This window comes from Girardinichthys multiradiatus, chromosome 5 (genome assembly GCF_021462225.1).
Source record: "Girardinichthys multiradiatus isolate DD_20200921_A chromosome 5, DD_fGirMul_XY1, whole genome shotgun sequence".
Lineage (NCBI taxonomy): Eukaryota > Metazoa > Chordata > Actinopteri > Cyprinodontiformes > Goodeidae > Girardinichthys > Girardinichthys multiradiatus.
In genome coordinates, this window is record NC_061798.1 from 15120838 (window position 1) to 15143682 (window position 22845).

The 22845-nt window shown below is 42.1% G+C and overlaps 1 protein-coding gene and 2 long non-coding RNA genes across 3 annotated transcripts in view; 1 reads left to right on the plus strand and 2 right to left on the minus strand.

Moving 5' to 3' along the window:
* Nucleotides 1–22845, plus strand: part of klhl5 (kelch-like family member 5) — a 48083-nt gene that overhangs the window by 12331 nt on the left and 12907 nt on the right. The window contains exons 2-9 of the mRNA XM_047365861.1: nt 3804–3992; nt 12208–12344; nt 12455–12651; nt 13198–13410; nt 19640–19826; nt 20357–20581; nt 20849–20924; nt 21062–21148. Coding sequence (XP_047221817.1) covers nt 3804–3992; nt 12208–12344; nt 12455–12651; nt 13198–13410; nt 19640–19826; nt 20357–20581; nt 20849–20924; nt 21062–21148 — 1311 coding nt within the window. The remainder of the gene's footprint in view (nt 1–3803; nt 3993–12207; nt 12345–12454; nt 12652–13197; nt 13411–19639; nt 19827–20356; nt 20582–20848; nt 20925–21061; nt 21149–22845) is intronic.
* LOC124868496 lies at nt 791–3856 on the minus strand. The gene is made up of 3 exons (XR_007038331.1): nt 2074–3856; nt 1599–1656; nt 791–969 (listed from the first exon to the last, which is right to left on the minus strand). It is a non-coding gene; the product is annotated as an uncharacterized LOC124868496 (long non-coding RNA).
* On the minus strand, nt 3855–9872 carry LOC124868497. The gene is made up of 3 exons (XR_007038332.1): nt 9813–9872; nt 7967–8074; nt 3855–3982 (listed from the first exon to the last, which is right to left on the minus strand). It is a non-coding gene; the product is annotated as an uncharacterized LOC124868497 (long non-coding RNA).

Consider the following 22845-nt stretch of genomic DNA (forward strand, 5'->3'; position numbering starts at 1 on the left):
CAACATAACGCAAAAATCGACTTTTTTCACTCATTCCTGCGACTTTCGGTAATTTAATAATAATCAGAATCAAAAAAACTTTATTGCCAAGTACGTTTTTGGACATACAAGGAATTTGTTTTGGCGTAGTCGGTGCAATACAATACAAATTAAACAGTATAAACATATCTACAATATAATATAAATATAAATATAAGTGCACAGTTTTAAGTGAGTGACCCAATTACTGGTTACTAAATCATAATTTGAAAATTCTAACAGAAGTAACAATACTTATTATAAATGCTCTTTCTGATCTCCTCCACATGCTAGCTCATGCTAGCATGGGAATGCTATAACTGTATTCTGTGCCAGCAGTTAAGAGCTTTGATCAAACTTACCTTCAGATCTACATCCTATACTATGTGGAAAGATCTATTGCCTATGTATTTCACAAAAATATCCAAATATTACAGATGGAAAATGAGCAGAATTAAATTTTTATTTAAAAATTTAATAATTTTTAAATGAATGAGGAAAATATGTAGCTGTATGAAAATATGACTGAAGACCTGGGATGAATTCTTAATTTTTGTAGAAGACATAATTATTCTATTTGTTGCTGCCATGTGAACTGAGTACTTGTATCTATAACAGAGTTGATTGTGCCTGTAGTCTGACAACTGTTGTAAAATTGTAATTCATTGACTAAAATGTTCATTTAATTGAAACTGTAGTTAAAATCGCATTAGATGACAAAACAACTGAATTGTGCAAAAATAAATGACCAAACAATTTACTGTAAGATATGTAAAATGCAAAACTAGCTTTAATAAAGAAGTACTTGCACTACCATTTATACAATTTATTAATTACATCTGCTATCTGATCAAATCTGGACAAGGTAGAAATGTGCCGAAGTCCAAATGAGGGTTCATCCTCCTTGGCATCATTGGCAGCAGCTCCCTTTGAAGTCAGTCACCACATCTGCTGACCTCCCAGAAAACAATACAGGAACAGTTTAGAGGACTCAGAACCAATCACCATCATAGCTGGAAGGTCATACTGAAGTGCAAAAAAAGTAAATGCCTTCCAGTAAATACGATGAAAAGTAAATGTGTTTCTTAAAAACACTATCACTCTCTCTATTATATTTCTCTCTCTCTCTCTCTCTCTCTCTCTCTCTCTATATATATATATATATATATATATATATATATATATATATATATATATATAATTTCTGATCACTTCGATTTGATGTTTTTTGACAGCCTCCCCATCAACCAGTCAGCTCCAGCACTCCAAATCAACAAGAATACAATGACAGCAGTGTTACCTTTAATTGTTTAAAAGTATTTTTTGTTACTGTTCTGTGTATTGATGCTGATATGTTCCAGTAATAATTCTTAATTTCTTGTTCTGTCTTGAGATTAGATTCTAATATCTACTTCAACTTCACCCATGACTAGCAAATGCAAAACTAATAACATAAAACAAATGTTAAGTAACAGTCCTGTTGTAAATACCAACTTTGTGAAGGTCTTAAAATAATTTTATTCAAACATCTTGATTCAGCTCTTATTATTTTTAAGGACAGAAAAATTAGATCTTGTTACCTTTGTGGTGCTTTGTGTGCAACATGGTTCAGCAGTTCAGCATTCTCGTGTGGTTTACCTGGAAAAGAATAATAAAAAATTAATCATCTTCACAATCACGTTTAATGATAATGTCCCCATTTATGTGGCCATCGTTGACATAGAATCTATAACATTAATTAAATTAACCATGCCAATATCAGTTTTTTTCAAGATGTGCTAGTTCAGTAGCTGGAATTACAATAAAAATGAGAAATTATCAACGTTAAGAATGTAAGCTGTAATGGACATTTTAAAATGCTGAATCAGACACAATGAGATTGACCCGTCTAAACCCGCCATGCTTGCAATAAGCTAGCTGCGGTTAAAATACAACAAGCGAGTTAACATGCTTAATAAACTAAACCTATATAAAATATAATTGCTAAAATGCGATACAAAACAGTCTACTAAAGCTTCACAATAGCAAGATAATGTTGTATTTTCATCAACTTACCGTAAAAAATCCTTCCGAAATACCAAGAATGAACTACGTCCAATGCTGGAGCTGCTGGTGTTTGGAACTATTAGCATCTCCATGACCCACGTCATTTCCGCATTCCATTCTTTCTATAGAAGTCAATGGAAGTGTCATAACTCTCTCTTTCTATGGCGCTGCCTTTACTTAATTAAGACAGTAAAAAACCTCAGCATAATTAGTAATAAATATAATCCTTGATAACATGTAATTAAATTGATTGAAAATAAATATAATTATGTATGAAATATTGACAATGCAGAAGTTTAAATTTTTTCCTAACTATGACACTGATTATATATATATTATAGTTGCTACAACATCAATACTTCACTGCCAACATAAGTTGGTAAGTTCTTGAACACGGACGGAACCGGTTCTGACGCAGTACCAGCATATCCAGAGTCTCAGTGAAACAGAGGTCTGGTTTCACTGTCAAGCTGCAGTGTTTCATGCTGAGTTGGGTAGCCAGCAGGGGTTTTATGTAGCTGGTAACTACTATCTTTTTGCCTGAAAGAAAAAAAAAGAAGATAAATGCTACAACAGAAACACAACATGTTGACGTTTATATCGATCTGAGAGCAACAGCAGAGACTGGTGGTAATTTAAGGATTTGTCATAGCGTTCCCTTTCTTTCACAGGGAAAGTAATTTGATCCGTACAAGCAATAGCTCATAGAAATCTATTATTCATTATGAAGAAAAAACACATTTAAAATGTCCATAAATAAGAAAAATATGAAATGATAACTAAGGAGAGATATTTGTCCTCCCGGACAAAGAAAGCTTTTTAATTGAATTTCAAACATGTCAAACTGTCAAACAAAAAGACTTGGCCATAAGTTGGAGGAACACGCTATACACATGCATGTTTGAAGGATCTGGTAAAGTTTTTTAAAAGTCATTCGAGAGGTAATTTCCATTTGTTTCTCCGGAAGCCTCTTTGTGTTTCATGCTAAGAGAAAATTGCAGCGTGTTACACAGTGATTTCCAACACCCAGGGCTATAGTCAGACACACACTGGTACATTCCAGATATGTAAAAGAGTGTTATGACTCTCCTAGCTATTGCTGAAATGGTTTTGTCGTTGTTATGTCGACTTGTTTTTGTTGTTTTATTATGTTTTAGGGTCGTGCTGCCACTTCGTCTGTTGAATCTTAGCCTCTCTCTCTCTTAAAAGCCACAATGGCTGTTTATTTTTACGCAGTTGCTATAGTTTTGTGCAGTCAAACTAACGCTCAAACCTGCTCAGCTTCTGATCTGAAAATAAAACCGTTCTTAAAATTTGAAGTCTCTAGGTAGAAAACTTTTTTTTGTGGGAATAGAAGGAAAATGGTAGAGTAAATCACAGCGCAACTTATGGGCTCAGCTCCTGCAGTGATTTAATTGGCACATTCTCCTTTTGAGTGGGCTGAATTAATCTGGCCATTTACTCCTGGTAATTGGACCATTAAAGAGCTTTTGTATGCTCCTGGCAATATATGGTAGGCCAGTAGCAAAGTGACTACATGTGAGGAAATGATGCAAAGGAAAATGTGTTGACATTGAAGCCACAGACCAGCTGCTACAGCTCCCTCCACCCTGCTGTTTGTATCAAGAATAAAACAGAATCTGCAAAAGGCACATTTGATGTCATTTCTTTTTATTTGAAGCTTTGTGGGCTTGTTTTACTCTTAATGTTTTTTCTTTTGTCTGCGTGTGTGCCCACAGGACGTCTAACAGCAGCGCAACCCTCTCCTCATGCGTGTCCATGGAGCCATGCGCCTGTCCGGAGGAGTCCATGTTTACTGCATTGTCTCATGCTGATGTCACCTTCCGCAAGATGGAGGGCTACCTGAAGACCAGGCAGCTGTGTGATGTGATTCTGGTGGCTGGAGACAGACGGATACCTGCACACAGGTGAGGGGAAAGAACAGTTTTATTTGCACAGTAGAGAGTAAAGCTTATAATTTTCATCAAACACAAAGGAAAAATTTGCTATTTCATAGCAAAACACTAGCTCACACAGTACTTTGCAAAAGTATTTATACCTTTTACTTTTGTGAATTTTGTTACATAACTACAAACGTTAATGTCTTTTATTACCATTTTATGTCACACACCAAGACATAATTGGCCATAATTGTGGAGTTGAATAAAATTGACACATGCTTTTTTTATTTTCACAAATAAAATCTGAGTATATGTGTTGTGAATGTGTTGTGCCACTGTATCCAGCCCCGTTTGCCCTGACAAATAAAATCCAGTCCAACTATGTCATAGTTCTGACTGCCGACTCTCAGAAACAAAGAACGGTTCAGTTAATTTATTAGACTACAGGAGCGAGGTCCGGGAAACCACCTAACCAGGGCTGGGCTGCTGAGGAGGAACGAGGGTAAGTAACAAGTCACTCAGATAGAATACATTAGATGGAGAAAACCTTACTGATCAGAAGCCGGGTATCCGCCAGGGAGAGGGCGTGTCAGGACTAAGAGCTGACCAGGCAGACGGTGCTTGCGGTAGCTTAGAGGAGCTTGGAGATGGTACTTCGTGGGAGGGTGGACAGGGTTCGCGACTAGAGCGGTGCACAGATCAGTTCGGACTGCCAGCCAGATAAGCTGTCCAGAGAAGTTTACGGTCCGTGGGATTCCAAAGGGTTCTTAACAAAGCCAGTGAGAACGGAAGGCAGCACCACTGGGGAAAAACAGTCAGCTGCTGATGTGCTGACTGTCCTTCCTTTTATTGCACCGTGGCTGATGACCAGACAAGCTGCACCCGTCAGCCTCCAGATCTCCCTGCCCTGGCGGTGGAGGACCACATGCGCTTGCATCTGCGGATGTGGTGCTAGACTGAGGCCCACTCGTCTCCTTATTGTCGGCAGGGAACAGGGGCGGCTGGTACCCCAAGGAGGCTTCAAAAGGAGTACAGCCCGTAGCAGCAGAGATGTGGGAGTTGTCGGAGTACTCCACCCACGGATGACGTCACGCACCTCAAGGCCGACTCCAGTTCCTGGTTCAGACGTTCCACCTGACCATTAGACCGGGGGTGGTATCCGGAGGTCAGCGAAACCCTCGTCCCCAGGGCGGCGCAGAACTCTTTCCAAACCAGGGCAGTGAACTGGGGGGTGCGGTCAGATAAGATCTCCTGGGGAATTCCGTGCAGACGAAACACTGCTGTTTCACTAGCAGCTTGGCTGTTTGTTGGGCAGAGGGCAGCTTTCGTAACGGAATGAGGTGCCATGCTTTCAAGAAGTGATCTATAATGGTGAAGATGGCAGTCATGCCACGGGAACGTGGTAGGCCGGTCACAAAGTCAATGGCGATGTGGGACCAGGGCCATGGAGGAATACTGAGGGGCTGCAACAGGCCAGCTTGAGGTCGGTTGGAGGTTTTATTTGTGGCGCAGGGTACACAGGCACTGATGTAGTCCCTCACATCTCGATGCAAGGTGGGCCACCAGTACCTCCTGGCGATCGAGGCTATGGTTCGGCTGGCACCGGGATGGGTGGCGAATTTGGTGGAGTGGAACCAATTGATCAGTCGGGGCCGCACGGCAGTGGGAACATAGAGGCGGCCTGCCGGTCCGTTACCTGGTACCTGGTCATCTGAACGGGCTCGCCTCACACTGTCCTCTATCTCCCAGGTTAAAGCACCGACCGTTCAGCAGGGAGGTAGAATAGGTACTATCTCTCTTTCTGAGTCATTATGGACGAACTGACGCAAAAGTGCGTCAGGTTTGGAATTCTTAGATCCTCTAGAATCAGGCCCAGGAAGCTGATGGACGCTTGGTGGAAGTCACATTTCTCAGCCTTCATAAGAGTTGATTCTCCAGCAAACCTTGTAACACCAGGCAGACATGGCTGCGGTGGTTGGTCAGGTTCCTGGAGTAAAACAAAGATGTTTAAATAGTCTCTTAAAACGTTGTTCACCAGGGCCTGAAAGACCGCTGGGGCATTACATAAGCCTGGCATTACCAGGTACTCAAAATGTCCCGAAGGCGGTCTTCCACTAATCTCCCTGGCGGATACGTACGAGGTAGTAGGCGTTTCTAAGATCTTACTTGGTAAAGATAGTGGCGTCCTGAACAGGTTCGAAAGCCGAGGAGAGTAATGGTAAGAGATTTACTGAAAACCCGTTGAAGATCATGATGATCGGGAGGAACCAGGGTTAAATCTGCCGGTTTGACCCCCTCAGCTTTCTCAGTGTGTGTTCTAGGAGAAACAGCAGACCTCAGACAACTGGTTGGACCAGGCGTCTACCCTGAGTTCGGCCCAATTTAGGTGGGGGTTGTGGTCCCGCTACCAGGGGAACACCAGGACCAGAGCGCTTTCAGAGACCAGAAAAACATGTAAGGAAATGAGTTCTCTATGATTTCCAGACAAGAGTGATTCTTTGTAGCGCCTGCCTGTCTAGGGCCAGGACATGGCATGGTGAGGGCAGCTGCTCAGTCTCAAAGCGAAGCTGGGTCACTAAGGCTTGATCTATCAGGTTTAGCTCGCAACCAGAGTCTAGCAGGGCCTTTAAAGGCACCAAATTATGATTTAATATTAACGTGGCGAGTAAGGTAAACCTAGGAGGCTTAAGATCCAGGGCAACCCACAGGTTGCCCATCTATAACCGGCGGCCCCCCTCTTTTGGCCAAGCGGGGCAGGCTGACACAAAATGGTCGGGAGAACCACATTAAAGGCACTGGTGGGCCTCCCGACGGCGATGCCGCTTGTCTGGAGAAAGCCGCACCCTACCCAGCCGCAAGGGCTCTGAATCGGGGAAATTAGTGGTAGCAGCGGGGAAAGTGGAGGAGCGCGGTGGGGACGATAGTAAGGTCCTCTGGACGCCCTGTTCTACACGAGTGCGTCTTCTCCCTCTCATCCTGGTGTCCAAGCGGATTGCCAGGGCAATATATTTGCTAAGCTCCTCCGGCTCATCAACTAAAGCCAATTAATCTTTTAACGCCTCATCCAGAGCGTGAAAAAAGGCTTTAACGCACTCGCATTCCAGCCCGAGGCTGCTGCAGTGCGAAAATCTATAGCAAAATCAGCCAGGGGACGGCTACGTTGCTTCATGGACCACGGCCTGCGGGCTACAGCGGTCTGATCCACTGCTACATCAAAAACCTGCTTAAACCCGAGGACAAACTGATCAAAGGTGCAGCCAAAGCGTGTGTAGTTGGTGAAGCCTTTACCGGTCAGTAACCCTAAGATATATGAAATTCTAGCATCATCAGGTGGGAAGGCATGTGGGAACGGTTAAACACCAAGGCACACTGCAGGAGTAAGCCGCCACAACTCCCAAGCTCGCCTGAAAATTTCTCAGGGTTGGGGGAAGTGACGTCACGCATCTGAGGAAGAGGCTGGGCGACCGGGGGCTCGACAGTGCCTCCAGTGGATGTGGAGAGCCTAGGAGTCAAGGCATGCTGTAACATTGTTGCCATCTGGTGTATTTGCTGACTGGTCCGCTGTTGTTGCTCAAGATGCGACTGGAGGGTCGCTCCGTGAGACTATTTGCCGACTATGGTTCGAAACTGCTCTCTGGAGTGCCTCTGCTGGGTCGGACTGGGCTGACTGTTCTGTCATAGTTCTGACTGCCGACTTGACCCACATACAGAGAACACTCAGAAACAGAAAACGGTTTTTATTATTATTATTTTATTAGAATACAGGAGCGAGGTCCGGGAAACCACGTAACCAGGGTTGGGATCCTGACAAACTAGTTCCCTTTAAAAACCACCTAACTGCTGTATAGAGTCCACCTGTGAGAGAAAAGAATGAAAACATCCATTTTTAGACACAGTAAACATATGAAAGGAGGTGCTTTGGTTACGTGAGACCTTGAATTTAAGTTCTTGTCCTACATACAAAATGGCATTTGTGGTGGAAAACGAATGTTGCACATCACCCTAATGAAGCATGATGGTGGCAGCATCAGGCTGTGGGGATGTTTTTCTTCAGCAGAGACATGTAAGGAGGTCTGGAGCGGAGGTTCTACTTCCACCAGGGCAATGATCTTAAACATTCAGCAAGAGCTACATTAGAATAGTTTAAATTAAAGCATATTCATGTTTTAGAATGGCCCAGTCAAAGTCCAGGCTTAAATCCAATTAAGAATCTGGGTCAAGACTAATGAAAACAGCTGTTCACCAACACTCTCTGAAGAAACTCAAGTCTGGATGTGTAGAGTTGCTAGACACAAGCCCCAGAAGACTTGCAGCTGTAATTGCTGCGAAAGGGAATCTAAGTAATGACTCACAGCGGCTGAGTACATATGCATCCCACAATTTTCAGATTTTTTATTTGTTGAAGAACATTTGTCCTTTGGCTTCCACAACATAATTGAATGAATGTATTTTGTGTTTATAACAGGACAAAAAGTATGAATACTTCTGCAAGATATTGTATATAACATCTGGATCCGTGTATCCACAGACATGCAAACATGACAACAGAAATCACAGAAACGTCTCAGTTGAAGAGGAGTTTTAAGACACTGCAGAAGCACAGTCCTGCTCCTCAAAACTCCTGTTTTAGTTCTGTTTTATCTCTGCACTGAGCCTATAAAAGTCAGCTGAGTCGTGCAACAGTCTAACTGCTGCAATAGTTCGTACTTCTCTCCACTGCCTCCATTGGGGCCTGTGGCCGCTGATGTAACAGCAGGGGCCATCTGCAAATAAGAAAGGAACTCCTTCACCTAGAGAAACACTACTTCTTCTCTGTCTCCCTCTCTGCCTTATTTATTATGTCCTCCAGGCACAGATGGTGACAAAGATCCGTGCTCTAATGGTGTTTGTGAAAGAGTGTGTGTCTCTGAAGTTGTTGGCGAGATATGTTCACTCTCATTTATGTCTGTTTGTGAGTTAGGATACAGGAATATGACTTCTTCTAAAGGGGAGTGTGTGTATTAAGTAATAAACTATGTACCAAAAGATCTTAATTTTGTGTGAGCACAACATTCAACAATGCAAAGATTATGCACAAGTAAAGAAATATAAAGGCAGTAATTAGACTTTTTATGTGTGGGCATCCCAGGAAGTTCAGCCCGATGTCAATTTTCAGTGCTTGTTAAAATTGTCATAATAAAATCATAGTTACATCTCACATTGTACATGACTTAGTTATGATGTTAAATGTGAAAACCCATGAAAATACATGTAGAAAAAGACTGAACAATGGAGGTTTATGTTTAAAACATGCAAAGAAAAATATTTTTCTGCTGCAGCCAATACAATCTCTGTCACTATCAGCATCATAATATTCATGGGCTTTATAAAGGTTTTGCAAGCTGTATGCATGAAAGTAATTTGAAAGAATGGTTGTTACAAAACATGCCTGTATGTGGGACTGGCACAACCACAGACAGCAAATCAGCAGCAGATATCTGCAGTTGAGTTTCCTCAGGAAGTCTGCTAGCGATCATTTAAAAAACAAAATTCATCCCGACACCAAGTTTAGAAGTTGGATCAGAAAGAGACATGTCTTGTTTTCAGCAAATATACCTTAACACATCAAGATTAGGGTTTCAGAGCCATGTTAACTTAAATCAGCATTTTGGTTTACTGGTGCTCTTTAATCTAACGAAGACCGCTGACTGATTTAGCAAAAGTACATTTTATAGATTAGATTCATGATCATGTGTCTGTTAGCTGTTGAACGATTATTTTCAAAAGCACAAATATGGCTCTGCAGGAAATTAGTTTTAATCTAGATCAAATTGGCAGTTCAACAAACAGGCTCACATACTGCAATACCTTGAGCCATGGCAGTCATCATGACTTAGCTGCACAGTCTGCTCTTCCTGTAAAACCTACATGTAGAGTGAAAAGTCACAAGATTTAAGTCAGTCCCTTATGACTCACTTGTTGTGTTTTTTTCCCCTTCCCTGTTTAAGTGTGGATGTGCGGTTTGTTGCAGAGCGAAAACACAGACACAGTGTCAGTTTTCAGTTCTTGCCCTCCTTTCCTGACTTAGCTCGTCTGTTTCCTGCTCTCCTCTCTCAACGTTTTATCTCATCTGTTTTCTCTTACTGTACTGCGATACACAGTCTGGCCGCCCTGCCTGTGTCGTCAGCAGCACCCTGCCGTTGTATTTGTGCGTAAACCACCAGCTGCTGTATATAGCTTGTGTCGCTCGTAGCAAGTCAGAGACCCGCATAAGGGATTAAATATGTATACGCGAGTGTGTGTGTCAGGAAGAGAAGAACAGGGACACCTGTGCAGAATTCTGGCTGAACTACTGCCTGCTGACTCTATTGTATTTTGACATCTCTGTCTGTACAGTGCAAAACTGGACCACACACAGTTTACTTCAGGCTATCTGTCAAGATCTCAGTGTCACTCTCAGTAATGAGATTATTTTCACGTGTGAAGTTATGCACATACACAGTGCATGCAGACATGTTCAACTCTACACAAAGTGTAAAACGCATGAGGCCATGAGCATGAGCGGAAAAGGCACAGGAAGCTGCATTAATATGCGGACAATTGTCTGGTGGGAGCCAGTCTGCAAGTGATGATTGATTTCACTGCCAAATTTTCTTAATTTTATTAAGTACTCACACCTATAGGCACGTGCTGATGGTGTGATCAATGTTTAAATGTAGAGGGACAAGATTAAAGACCATGAGAGTCCTCCTGAGGATGGAGGTGTGATTTATTTTTTTTTTCCTCAGCACTCTTCAGTCCTACAGCACTTATCCCCCTGAGGCCTGGTCGACTTAACATGTCCTTCATCTCTATATGTGGTGCAGACTTTACAACTTTTAACATAATTGTGGACAAATTATAATGTAGAAGAAAACACGTTTCTGCTGATTTATTTTTAGAACAAATGTACAAAATATATATCAAAATTGTATGTTTTTTAATTATGCATTAAATGGTTCTCTTGGATTTTTATGGGATGGAAGGGTTTGCTTTTATTTTAGTAAAATTTTCTAAAGCAACAAAATCATACTGCCTTACCAAAGTATTCACACCCCGTGATCTTTTTCACATTTTGCTTCATTACCACCACTAACATTTGTTTTTTGGGCGATTTTATGTGATAAACCAACACAAAGTACTGAGTATGTTGTGAAGTGGAGAGGGAAATTATACATGGTTGTCAAAAAAGTTTACAAAAATAAAACTGAAAAGTGTGGCGTGTTACTGTATTCAGCTCCCACAAGTCATTACTTTGAGGAACCGCTTTTACTGTAACTACAGCTGCAAGTCTTTTTGGGGTATGTTGTTATGAGCCTAGAGACTGAAATTGTTGCCCATTCTTCTTTGCAAAACAACTCAGTCTCAGTCAGACTGGATTTAGAGTATCTGTGAGCAGCAATTTTCAAGTCTTGCCACTAATTCTTAATAGGATTTGGTTGTAAACTTTGACTGGGCCATTCTAACACATGAACATGATTTGATCTAAAGCATTCTATTTAGTCTCTGGCTGTATGTTTAGACTTGTTGTCCTGCCAGACAGGAACATCTGTCCTGGTCATCTTTTGCAGCATCTAACAGGTTTCCTCTAGGATTGACGACCATGCCTTTGTAGGTTTGTGTTTGTGTCATACTCTATTCTCAGATGGTGGACTGAGCAGTGCTCTCTGAAATGTCGGGATATTTTTTTATAGCCTAACCCTGCTTTAAACCTCCCTGCAACGTTATCCCTGACATGTGGACACTGGATTTTATTTAGGGTTATCAGAGTAAAAGGCGGGGATAGATTTAGATGTATTTCTTTAAAATGTTGACAACCTATATCAGTTTTCTTCCACTGTACATTTTGCTACTCTTTGCTGGCCTATCACATAGAATGTCAATAAAATACTTTGAAGACTGATGTTGAAACAGTACAAAATATGGAAAAGTTCAAGGTGTATGCGTACCTTGGCAAGACATTTTATTGCTAATCTACAGTAGAACATACTGGAAATAAAAGGGCTTTTTTGTCACACTTGAACTGACTTCATGACCTGCTTGTGGGCTGTCAAGTTGTGCCTTGTCTCCTCGTGTTACAGTCTCCGGGTTGACCTTTCCCTCTCTGTTCTGCAGCTTTTGTCTTTCACGCCAGATTCTTCCTGTCATCAAGGTCAGATCTGTCTGTTCCTCAGTTACAGCTGCCTGTCGTCTCTGACTGATGCCCTTTTTCTCCATCCCTCAGACTGGTTCTCTCATCCGTGTCAGACTACTTTGCGGCCATGTTTACCAGCGATGTGCGGGAGGCCAAGCAGGATGAAGTGAAGATGGAAGGAGTGGACCCTGAAGCCTTGTGGGTCCTGGTCCAATTTGCATACACAGGTGCACACCGGAATGCTGTTTTAAATTTTTTTGCTCTTGGCATTACAAAACAGACTTTTCAAGAAACTTTTCAGCTTCCAGTAAATTACGCCAGTAAATGTGTTTTCCAGGCCGTCTCGAGCTGAAGGAGGACACCATCGAGTCTTTGTTGTCTGCCTCCTGCCTGCTGCAGTTGTCGTCGGTGGTCCAAGCTTGCTGCTCCTTCCTTGTGAAGCAGCTCCACCCCTCTAACTGTCTCGGCATCCGCTCCTACGCCGACGCCCAGGGGTGCCATGACCTGCAGAGAGCTGCTCACGCCTACACCATGGTGGGTACAGAGCCGCCTGGCGCTTGTGGTCTGTGTAACTCTGCTGTTCATGATGTCGTGGCAAGAAATGAATGAACCGACTGCCTGGGATAAATTCTGCTCTAAGAATGACAAAGGATGACATTAAATGATAACGATAATGCACTCTAGGTTCTTTAAGCTGTTCCTCTTACATCTGTGCAGCTTTCCTCAGATAGATTTTGGTCTGATCTTGTTCCTGATAACAAATTAGCTTCTTTTTCACAACACATCAGGCAATTATTGCCACAAAAGATGTTTTTCAGCTCAGTTGCTATGGTGACTGTGAACAATCACCTTCATCTTCTTGATTATTCTTTTTCTTTTCTTCTTGTTCTTTACTGCCTTTAAATGTCTTTTTTAGTTTTTTTTGTCTTTGTAGTGCACTCACCTATACATTTTGCTCTGCTACCTTTTACTACAGTTTAGTCCTGTAACATCTTAGTCCAGCTGTCTTTAGCTTTTCTTCTTTTGTTAACCTTCAGTATTTCTTTATTTAGTTCATCCTTGACTATCTTCATCCACCAGGAGCATTTTCTGGAGGTAGTCGGAGGCCAGGAGTTTCTTGTACTCCCAGTGGATGAGATGCAAAGGCTGCTGACATCTGATGACATCAACGTGCCAGATGAGGAAACCGTGGTGACCTCTTTGCTGAATTGGGTCAGTCACGATCCCGCCGCACGGCAGCGCCACCTACCGTCATTGCTGGCTCACATCAGACTGCCGCTGCTGCAACCACAGGTTAGAGATGCAGGGATTTCCTCCTAACATATTGTATAGTAGTGCTTTTCATCCCTGGTCCTCAAGGCGCACTGCCCTGCAGGGTTTAGATGTTCCTCTGAATCATAACGCACCTGATTCAGATGATTGTGCTTCAGCAAAAGCCTGTTAATTAGCCATCAATTGAAATCAGGTGTACTAAAGCAGGAAAGCATCTAAAACATACAGGGCACTGCACCTCAAGGACCAGGGTAGAAAAACACTGGTCTAATGATAATGGACTAAACTTAGATAGTGCCTTTCCAGTCCCACCGACCACCCAAAGCACTTTACACTAGAGGCACATTCACCAAATCGCACGCACACATTTGTACACTGATACACAGATTGGTAGGCAAATGGGGTTAACTGCCTTGCTCATGGGCACATCAACAGGTGACAAGGGGAAGCTGGAATCCAATCTTCCGATTGCAAGACGACTACTCTACTGAGCCAAAACTAATAATTTCCTGTTTGTTCCTGTTGTCCTTAGCGACTACAAGTACATGTCTGAATAGTCACCAGGTTACAGGCAGGATACACTCAGGACTGCCTTGCCATCATAGGGCAGGGCTAAAAGATAATGAAGTAATCAGCACTATTAATGCGGCATATTTATGAGACAGTTGATAGATGCAGGGTTTCTCCATGACCTTGGAAATGTTCTATAAGAAAACAGATTCCCTGTTTGTTTTCTCCCAGAGACGGAAGCTCAGTATGATCCTTTATTTGCTCAATGAAAAAAAATCTACTCGCCTCCTGATTAAGAACTATCCTATGAAATTAGAGGCCTTTTTTTTTTTTTACGCTGTGCCCATTTTGTTCTTTCTGGGTAGCATCATGCGTTTTATGCAGGTTGTTTTCTGTGGCCAGATTTGTTTTAATCTCCCTTTTTATAATCTCCTCTTGGTTATAAAGTGCCTCACTCTAAATCTGTCTCACTAACCTCTTCAGGCAATTAGAGGGACAATAACAATGATGTCTGCCATAGTTGATACCATTTGTTTGTCCAGTGAGTGAGAATGTGTTCAATGTGTGTTATCAGGATATTTCAGCCCAGAGTACTGCAGAATTGTGAAGTGGAAGGAAAAAGATAGAGGGTGTTCTATTTTGTTAGCTGTTTTTTTACAAATCAGAATAACGGGGCATCCATTTTTATTTAGGGGTATTTCTCTAACAACTTTGCGCATCCATAGATTGCGATTTTGCCCATTCTTCTTAGCAACATAGTGTCCGTAAAGAGATATTTCCACATCTTGTCAAGGATTCTCAGTTGGATTCAAGTCTAAACTTTGACTAGGCCATTCTAAAACATGGATATGCTTTGATCTAAACTATTCTATTGTAGCTCTGGCTATGATGATTGTCCTAATGGAAGATGAAGTGTCAACCAGGATTCCCCTGTATTTAGCTGCATCCATTTTCCCATCAACCCAGACTACCTTCCTTGTCTCAGCTGAAGAAAAGCTTCCCCACAGCATGATGCTACCACCACCATATTTCTTAGTGGGGATGGTATGTCCAGGGGGATGCAGTGTTCATTTTCTGCCACACATGGCATTTACAAGTTGTGTTCTGTTTACCGATTTGTTGACTTCTAAAGGCAATTGGTTGTACTTGTATCCACAGGCCAATACCCACACTTTTCATAATTTTATTTTCAAAACATTTTGAAACCCATGTATTGTCTTCCTTCAACTCCACAGTTATGCACACCCTTGTACTGATCCATGCCGAAAATTATAAAGACAAAGCTCACCTTTATACACTGCATAGTTTTTTTTTTCATCAGAGCTGCCTGTTTTTATCCATCTGGGTGTTTTTCACCTGTGAAGTATACTCATCGAGTGCCTTAGATAGATGACTTTGCCTCCCTCAGCTAAACCCACAAGCAGCATCACCCATCACGTCTAACAGCCCCTCCCTCTCCGAATACAATTTCAAACCGATTAACATTCAGCAACCCCATGAGCTGTTGAATGTCAATAAAATGACATATAAACTCAGGCAGGCTACCTGATCAATGCTTATCAACCTATTAGCTCCATGTCTGGGCTACTACGTGATTACTCATCCAGATGGTGTCAATTCCTCGGATTAATACCTCTGATTCCTGCTCACCATTACCTCTGTTGCGTAAATGCAGATGCACACTCTGGACCTAATCTTCTTTGGCAACCATCTGTGGCACGGTGCGCCAAAATGTTGAATGACAGTAGGTGTGATTTTTGTGTTGGTGCTGAAATGACTGTGGCAGCAGAGAGGTTGCTCAGAACCATGCCATGAAAAAAGTCTTCATGTTTGTGGTAAGCAGTGCAGATGTACAGGACCCTGCACACGTATTGGTATTGGTACCCCTGGTAAAGATGTTTAAATAAATTCATTTTTCACACAGAGAAGCATAATCTCACACTGTAGATTTTTTTTTAAATGGTTTATTTTAACAGAATCACATTTTGGCTCCCCTGCTGTCAATATTTTTGCCAACCTTCTTAAGCCAGTATAATATTTCACATGGTTGGAGGATCTAGAGAGATTGTTAAACGGTAAAGGCTCAAAGATACCTCTCCATAGGCCTGCTCTTCCTCTCACCCATTATAATGTCTGGGGGCCTGAGTTAAATCTGAAAGGTTGATTTCGTATCCCTCGTTAACCATTTCTGAGTCGACTTGGCCATATTTTCTTGGGTTATTGTCCTTCTGAAAGATCCAGTAATGAATATCTCCTCCACCATCCTCCATCATATACCATCAGTACACATGTGCATTTCCACGGATCTCTTCTCCCCCCCAAAAAAAAGTCTTTACCTGTAAGAAGGCTTTGGACAACTCTTTTTCTTTTCTTCTAATCTTTGGTTTTACTGACGATGAATTCATATTGATTACCTTCAAACAAGAATACATGCATTAACTCTTTACATGTTAGCATGCTTATGGTGAAGTTCACTAAGTGATGTTTCACTGCTAATCATTTGAAATAAATCCAGTTTGAATAAACGTGATTTTTCTAAATCAAAGATTCATCACAAATATATCAACACTGAAGGAAGGGTTAACTCTGTTTTAATTTAAATTAAACATAATCAAACTTATGTTTGCCTCTGTGTCAAAACATAGTTTAAAGTTAATATAGAAATCTAAGACACTGTGATCAGCATAAAAAGAGTCAAATTTAAATGTGAAAAATTATGTCGTCACATTAATTTTACAGGAAGTGTTAGGGGGTGCCAAAAGCTGCTCTTGGAAACTTCATGGTTTTGTGAGCTGGCGAAACAAAGTTGTTAATAATGGTGGTTTCACCTTGAAATAAATTTACTCAGATGAAACACTTCAGTTTTTCAAAATATTTCAGTGTGAGATTATGTTACTGTAATTGATTTTAAGGCTTTTGCAAATCTTTACCAAGGGTGGCAATAACTGTGGAGGGTCCTGTTGTTAGGTTTAATTAAGACTGCACAATATTAGAAAATCTTTCGATAAATATATCTGTTTTAGTCTATACGAACTTTCTTCTTTCCTCCATCACTCTGTGACCTTTAGCATCTTGGCCGACTTTATATGTGTCCGGTGTGAGCATCTGCTGCCGCGAGACTCAGCCCAACTGGCTAAATATTACATTTGCATGGAAAATACAAGTTCACAAAAGTTGGAGTATAATAGCCAACAATTATTGCTCTCCAAACAGTCCTTTGCAATTTGAATACTGCACACACTGATATTGCGATGTTGATATATTTGCGATATATTGTGCAGCCATAGGTCAGATCTGTGAAATCTGGGAAATATTGAACTAGCTTCATAGTAATAAATCCTGGTGTCAATGTTGCATTCTTAATTTAAAAAAACGCACTTCCACAAGTCCCATCAATACAGACCTGTCCAGCTTTTGATTACAAAGGTTGAGGATAATTTGGTATTGACTGTACTTTTTGTGTGAAGAACGCCTGGGGAGAAAGATTGGAGACTCCTAAAGCGTGAGAAATGCACACAGCTGCTGGATGTGTGTGCTTCTCTGCGTATTAGTGCTGTAGTGCGTTGAGTGGATGGCGCCTGCTCTGTCTCCTTCATGCGTGAGCCGAGACGGAGGATAATGCAGCTTTCCCCTGTACACACTTTGAGGTAGAGAGACGCCATGGAGAAGGAGGTGGGACGCCGGCGGGATTCAGTCTTATCTCGCCCTCCACATTCAATCCTTCACAGCATGATGGGTAAATGACTGGAGAGAAGGACAAACATGTTTTTTTATATCTGTCCTTCTGAGGCACACACACACAGATGGATGAGTAAATAGGGCTGGCTGTAATTTGTCGCTCTGTGATTGTGTGCAGCTGAAGCATGGTTTGACCCTGGCGTGTAAGCTGCTTATCCATTTACCATGCTTGTTTTGTGCCTCTACACTTATAGCTGTGAAATTAAATTTCCTATTCAGTGACCAAGTTTATTTACGTGGGTTGAGCCTTTTCTTTTGGGTGCATAGATATGGGAGGAAAGCACACACTGTAGGAAAAATCTTGATCACATACAGTGGCACATGGGAACATTGTTCATACCCCGTGGCCTTTATTTTATTTGTCACATTATAAACACAAACTTTAATGGATTTCACTAGGACTTGATTTGAGAGACCAACACAAAGTAGTGCATAGTTGGGAAGTGTGAGGAAAATTACTCATAGTTTTAATGTGGTGTGAATTTGTAGCCCCCTTTACTTTGATACCCCTAAAGAAAACTCCAGAGCAACCAGTTAACCTCAGAAATCACCTATTTAGTATTTATTTAGTCAAGCTGTGCCTAATTTATTTTCAGTATAAATCCAGCAGTTCTGTGAAGCCCTCAGAGGTTTGTTAGAGAACATTAGTGAACAGACAGCATCATGAAGACCAAGAAACACAGAAGACAAAGCAGTGATAAAGTTGTGGAGAATGTAGTTTTGGCTTTAAAGCAGGCTTAGTTTATAAAACAATATCTAAGCTTTGAACATGTCATAGAGCACTGTTCAAACCATCACTTGAAAATGGAGAAACTACAGCAGACCTGCAAACCTACCAAGACATGGCTGTCCACCTAAACTCACTGGCTGACAACTGTCCGAGAGTCAAAAAGGAAGTCATTTTTGGAAGAAAAAAAGCCCTCTGTGCATCTCTGAACACACAGTTTCTACTGTGATACATGGTGGTGGCTGCATCATGCTGTGGGGATGCTTTTCTTTAGCAGGAAGAGATAAGCTGGTCTGACTTGGTGAGAATCGGATGGAGCTAAGTACAGGACAACCCTGGAAGAAAACCTGTTAGGTGCAGCAAAAGATTTGAGACTCACCTTACCATAAACATACAGTCAGAGCCTAAATGGAATGATTTAGATCAGAACAGATCTATGTGTCTGAATGAGCAAGTCCAAGTCTAGACCTAAATCCTTGAAAACTGATGTTCAGAAATGCTCTCCAGCTAATCTGTTTGAGATTTTTTTGAAAAGAGAATGGTCAACAATTTCAGTCTCTAGATTTTCTGAGCTGATTCAGACCTTACATGCAGCTGTAATTGCAGTGAAAGTTGGTTCTGCAACATATTGATGCTACACTGTAGAGTTTAGGAAATGGTATATCATAATTTTACACTACTTTGTAGTGGGCGACCATGTAAAATCCAAATAAAAATACATTGCAATTTGTGGTTGTATGTAAAAATTCAAGGGATATGAGTATTTTTGCAAGGAACTGTACATCAACATAACAAGAAACCCATCTCATAGCACACATATACGCAAACACACACCTATCTAAATGTAAATCATTAAATTATTTCCTTCAGGCAGAACCTGAATCTCTCCATCCTGCCTCTCACGGGCAGTCATTTCCGCTAGATGTATTTCGTGAGGCTGTCTGGTGGATTGAAGGGCTTCGGGCTGCTGCCCCTGGTTGTTTGTGTGTGATGAGGGTATTGACTACAGAACTGATGAGTTGCTGAGAACAGATTAGTGCTCCTGTGTGTCAGATGATCTGTGTTTGTAAGACAGCACCAGTGGCCGATGGTTTCTACTAATCTCCCAATCAATGAGAGGACAGCTTTCTTTAGATTCTCAAACCTCCTCAGTCAGTGGTAACATGAAAACCAACATGACCTGACATCCCTCTTGTATATGTTTCCTCACTATCTGTTACATGAGACTGCATGTTGATGTGTGCATTTTTCCCTGTTTTCTTCCCATCTGTGTAGTTCTTAGCTGACCTGGAGTCCAGCCCTCTCCTCTGCGACAGTGTGGAGTGTCAGCGACTCCTGATGGAGGGGATGAAGTATCACCTCCTGCCACAGCGCCGGCCCCTGCTTCAGAGTCCTCGCACGCGGCCTCGGAAGGCCACGGTTGGGGCCATGTTTGCTGTGGGCGGCATGGACGCTTCAAAAGGTAGAACAATCACTCACATATACCCACATGCACAATGCTGAGGTGATGAATCTCTGCTCTGTTACAGTGAAGGAAGCATTACGACCTACAAAACAAGCAACACTGGACCAAATCAAAACCACTATGAAACACAACAAGCTAAAATTATATCCATCACAGTAGGCTGTAAATTAAACCTAGGGAGGAAATATGTGCTCTTCTGAAGATGATGATTTTACAGCTCACAGGTTGGGATATACATGAGCTTGCATTGGTTTCCACAGTCGGTTCAGGTAAAAGGTTTACATGTAGTCATCGTCGACATAAATGACATTTCCATTTTAGGCTAGAAGTTATACATACAAGCTAAAATGTAACAATACAGCACCATGTTAGCCGGCTTTATGCATCTTAAAATCAATTGTTGATTTTTACCGGTCACATGTGAATTTTGTGCAGACAGCTCAGACCTGAGTGTACAACAGTAAAAAGCTTCATTTCAACGCACATATTTTCTCTCATTTGTTTGTGTGTTTTTATTTTTCTTTCAGGTGCCACAAGTATCGAGCAGTACTGTCTGCGTCGGGACACGTGGAGACAGGTCGCCACCATGAGCGGACGGAGACTGCAGTTTGGTGTAGCTGTCCACGACGGCCGCCTCTACGTGGTCGGAGGCCGAGATGGCCTCAAGACCCTCAACACAGTGGAGTGTTACAATCCACACAGCAAAACCTGGAGCGTCATGCCTCCCATGTCCACACACAGGCACGGCTTAGGTGAGGTCCATGTAGAAGCTGATTCTGTCGTGGTAGCCCTGGCTTTGCAGCAACACAAACAGAAGCCATGCCTTCAGCTGGTGGAATCGTTTCATAAGGCGCGCAGCGCTGCTTTTACATGTTTGTAAATGTGTCCACGTGTTTAAAAGGAGGTGGGATCCAAACACACATCTGGCAGCGCAGATGTTCAGGCAGATTAATCCCTGCTGAATGTGTGGTGGGGGAGGGATGGGTATTATTTAATCTTACATCTGGTTGTTGCTGCAGGTGTGGCTGTCCTAGAGGGGCCTATGTATGCAGTGGGAGGACATGACGGCTGGAGCTACCTCAGTACAGTGGAAAGGTCCGTTGATATTCTCTCTCATAAAAGTGCTAAAAATGACTAATTTACCCATTGTGTTGTAATCAGTTTACCATAACAAAGCCTTTTTGGTGATTTATGATGCTTAACGCTTTATTGTTTTCACCCAACTCTTCAAGGTGGGACCCTCAAGCTCGTCAGTGGAGTTTTGTTGCAAGCATGGCTACACCCAGAAGCACAGTGGGAGTAGCTGTTCTCAATGGCAAGTAAGTGAAACCTTAGTTTATGTATTGTATTTGTGCTTGGCTGCATATAAAAAACAATGTTAGCTCAATGCTGCAGTGCTGAGAAAGCTCTTTTCTGTTAAATGAGCTGCTCGTGGGCGCAGCGCTGGTGGTGTAAGGGGTTAAGAGCGCGACCCATATACGGAGCAGTGTTTTTGTCAACGCAAACTCTTAGCGCTGATGTATGGTGCGTTCACTGATCAGAAATAGACCAGGGCCCATATTCACAAAGGATCCTAAAACTAAAAGTAGCTCCTACTGTCGTTATTCTAAGAAAAATTGTAGAATTTTTCGAATTTTACGATTTTTCTTGGAATTTTACCTCGGTAAGATAAAAGGTATTCACAAAACACCTTAGGCCTTAAGACAGCTCCTAAGGTAAGAATCTATTAAAAGAAGTGAGGAGGACTTGTAGGGAGCCTAAGAGTGTCTTAAGCAGGGAAGATGGCGGAAAGGCAGAGGGAAAGGAGAGATATTCTCCAAACAATAAATAACAGTGAATTAATAAAACGCTACCAGCTCGATCGCGCAGGGATCCACCCTCTTAACAGTCGAGTAAATGAGAACAGTAAGAATCATACAAATATTAATATACAGGTCCTTCTCAAAATATTAGCATATTGTGATAAAGTTCATTATTTTCCATAATGTCATGATGAAAATTTAACATTCATATATTTTAGATTCATTGCACACTAACTGAAATATTTCAGGTCTTTTATTGTCTTAATACGGATGATTTTGGCATACAGCTCATGAAAACCCAAAATTCCTATCTCACAAAATTAGCATATCATTAAAAGGGTCTCTAAACGAGCTATGAACCTAATCATCTGAATCAACGAGTTAACTCTAAACACCTGCAAAAGATTCCTGAGGCCTTTAATACTCCCAGCCTGGTTCATCACTCAAAACCCCAATCATGGGTAAGACTGCCGACCTGACTGCTGTCCAGAAGGCCACTATTGACACCCTCAAGCAAGAGGGTAAGACACAGAAAGACATTTCTGAACGAATAGGCTGTTCCCAGAGTGCTGTATCAAGGCACCTCAGTGGGAAGTCTGTGGGAAGGAAAAAGTGTGGCAGAAAACGCTGCAGAACGAGAAGAGGTGACTGGACCCTGAGGAAGATTGTGGAGAAGGGCCGATTCCAGACCTTGGGGGACCTGCGGAAGCAGTGGACTGAGTCTGGAGTAGAAACATCCAGAGCCACCGTGCACAGGCGTGTGCAGGAAATGGGCTACAGGTGCCGCATTCCCCAGGTCAAGCCACTTTTGAACCAGATACAGCGGCAGAAGCGCCTGACCTGGGCTACAGAGAAGCAGCACTGGACTGTTGCTCAGTGGTCCAAAGTACTTTTTGCGGATGAAAGCAAATTCTGCATGTCATTCGGAAATCAAGGTGCCAGAGTCTGGAGGAAGACTGGGGAGAAGGGAATGCCAAAATGCCAGAAGTCCAGTGTCAAGTACCCACAGTCAGTGATGGTCTGGGGTGCCGTGTCAGCTGCTGGTGTTGGTCCACTGTGTTTTATCAAGGGCAGGGTCAATGCAGCTAGCTATCAGGAGATTTTGGAGCACTTCATGCTTCCATCTGCTGAAAAGCTTTATGGAGATGAAGATTTCATTTTTCAGCACGACCTGGCACCTGCTCACAGTGCCAAAACCACTGGTAAATGGTTTA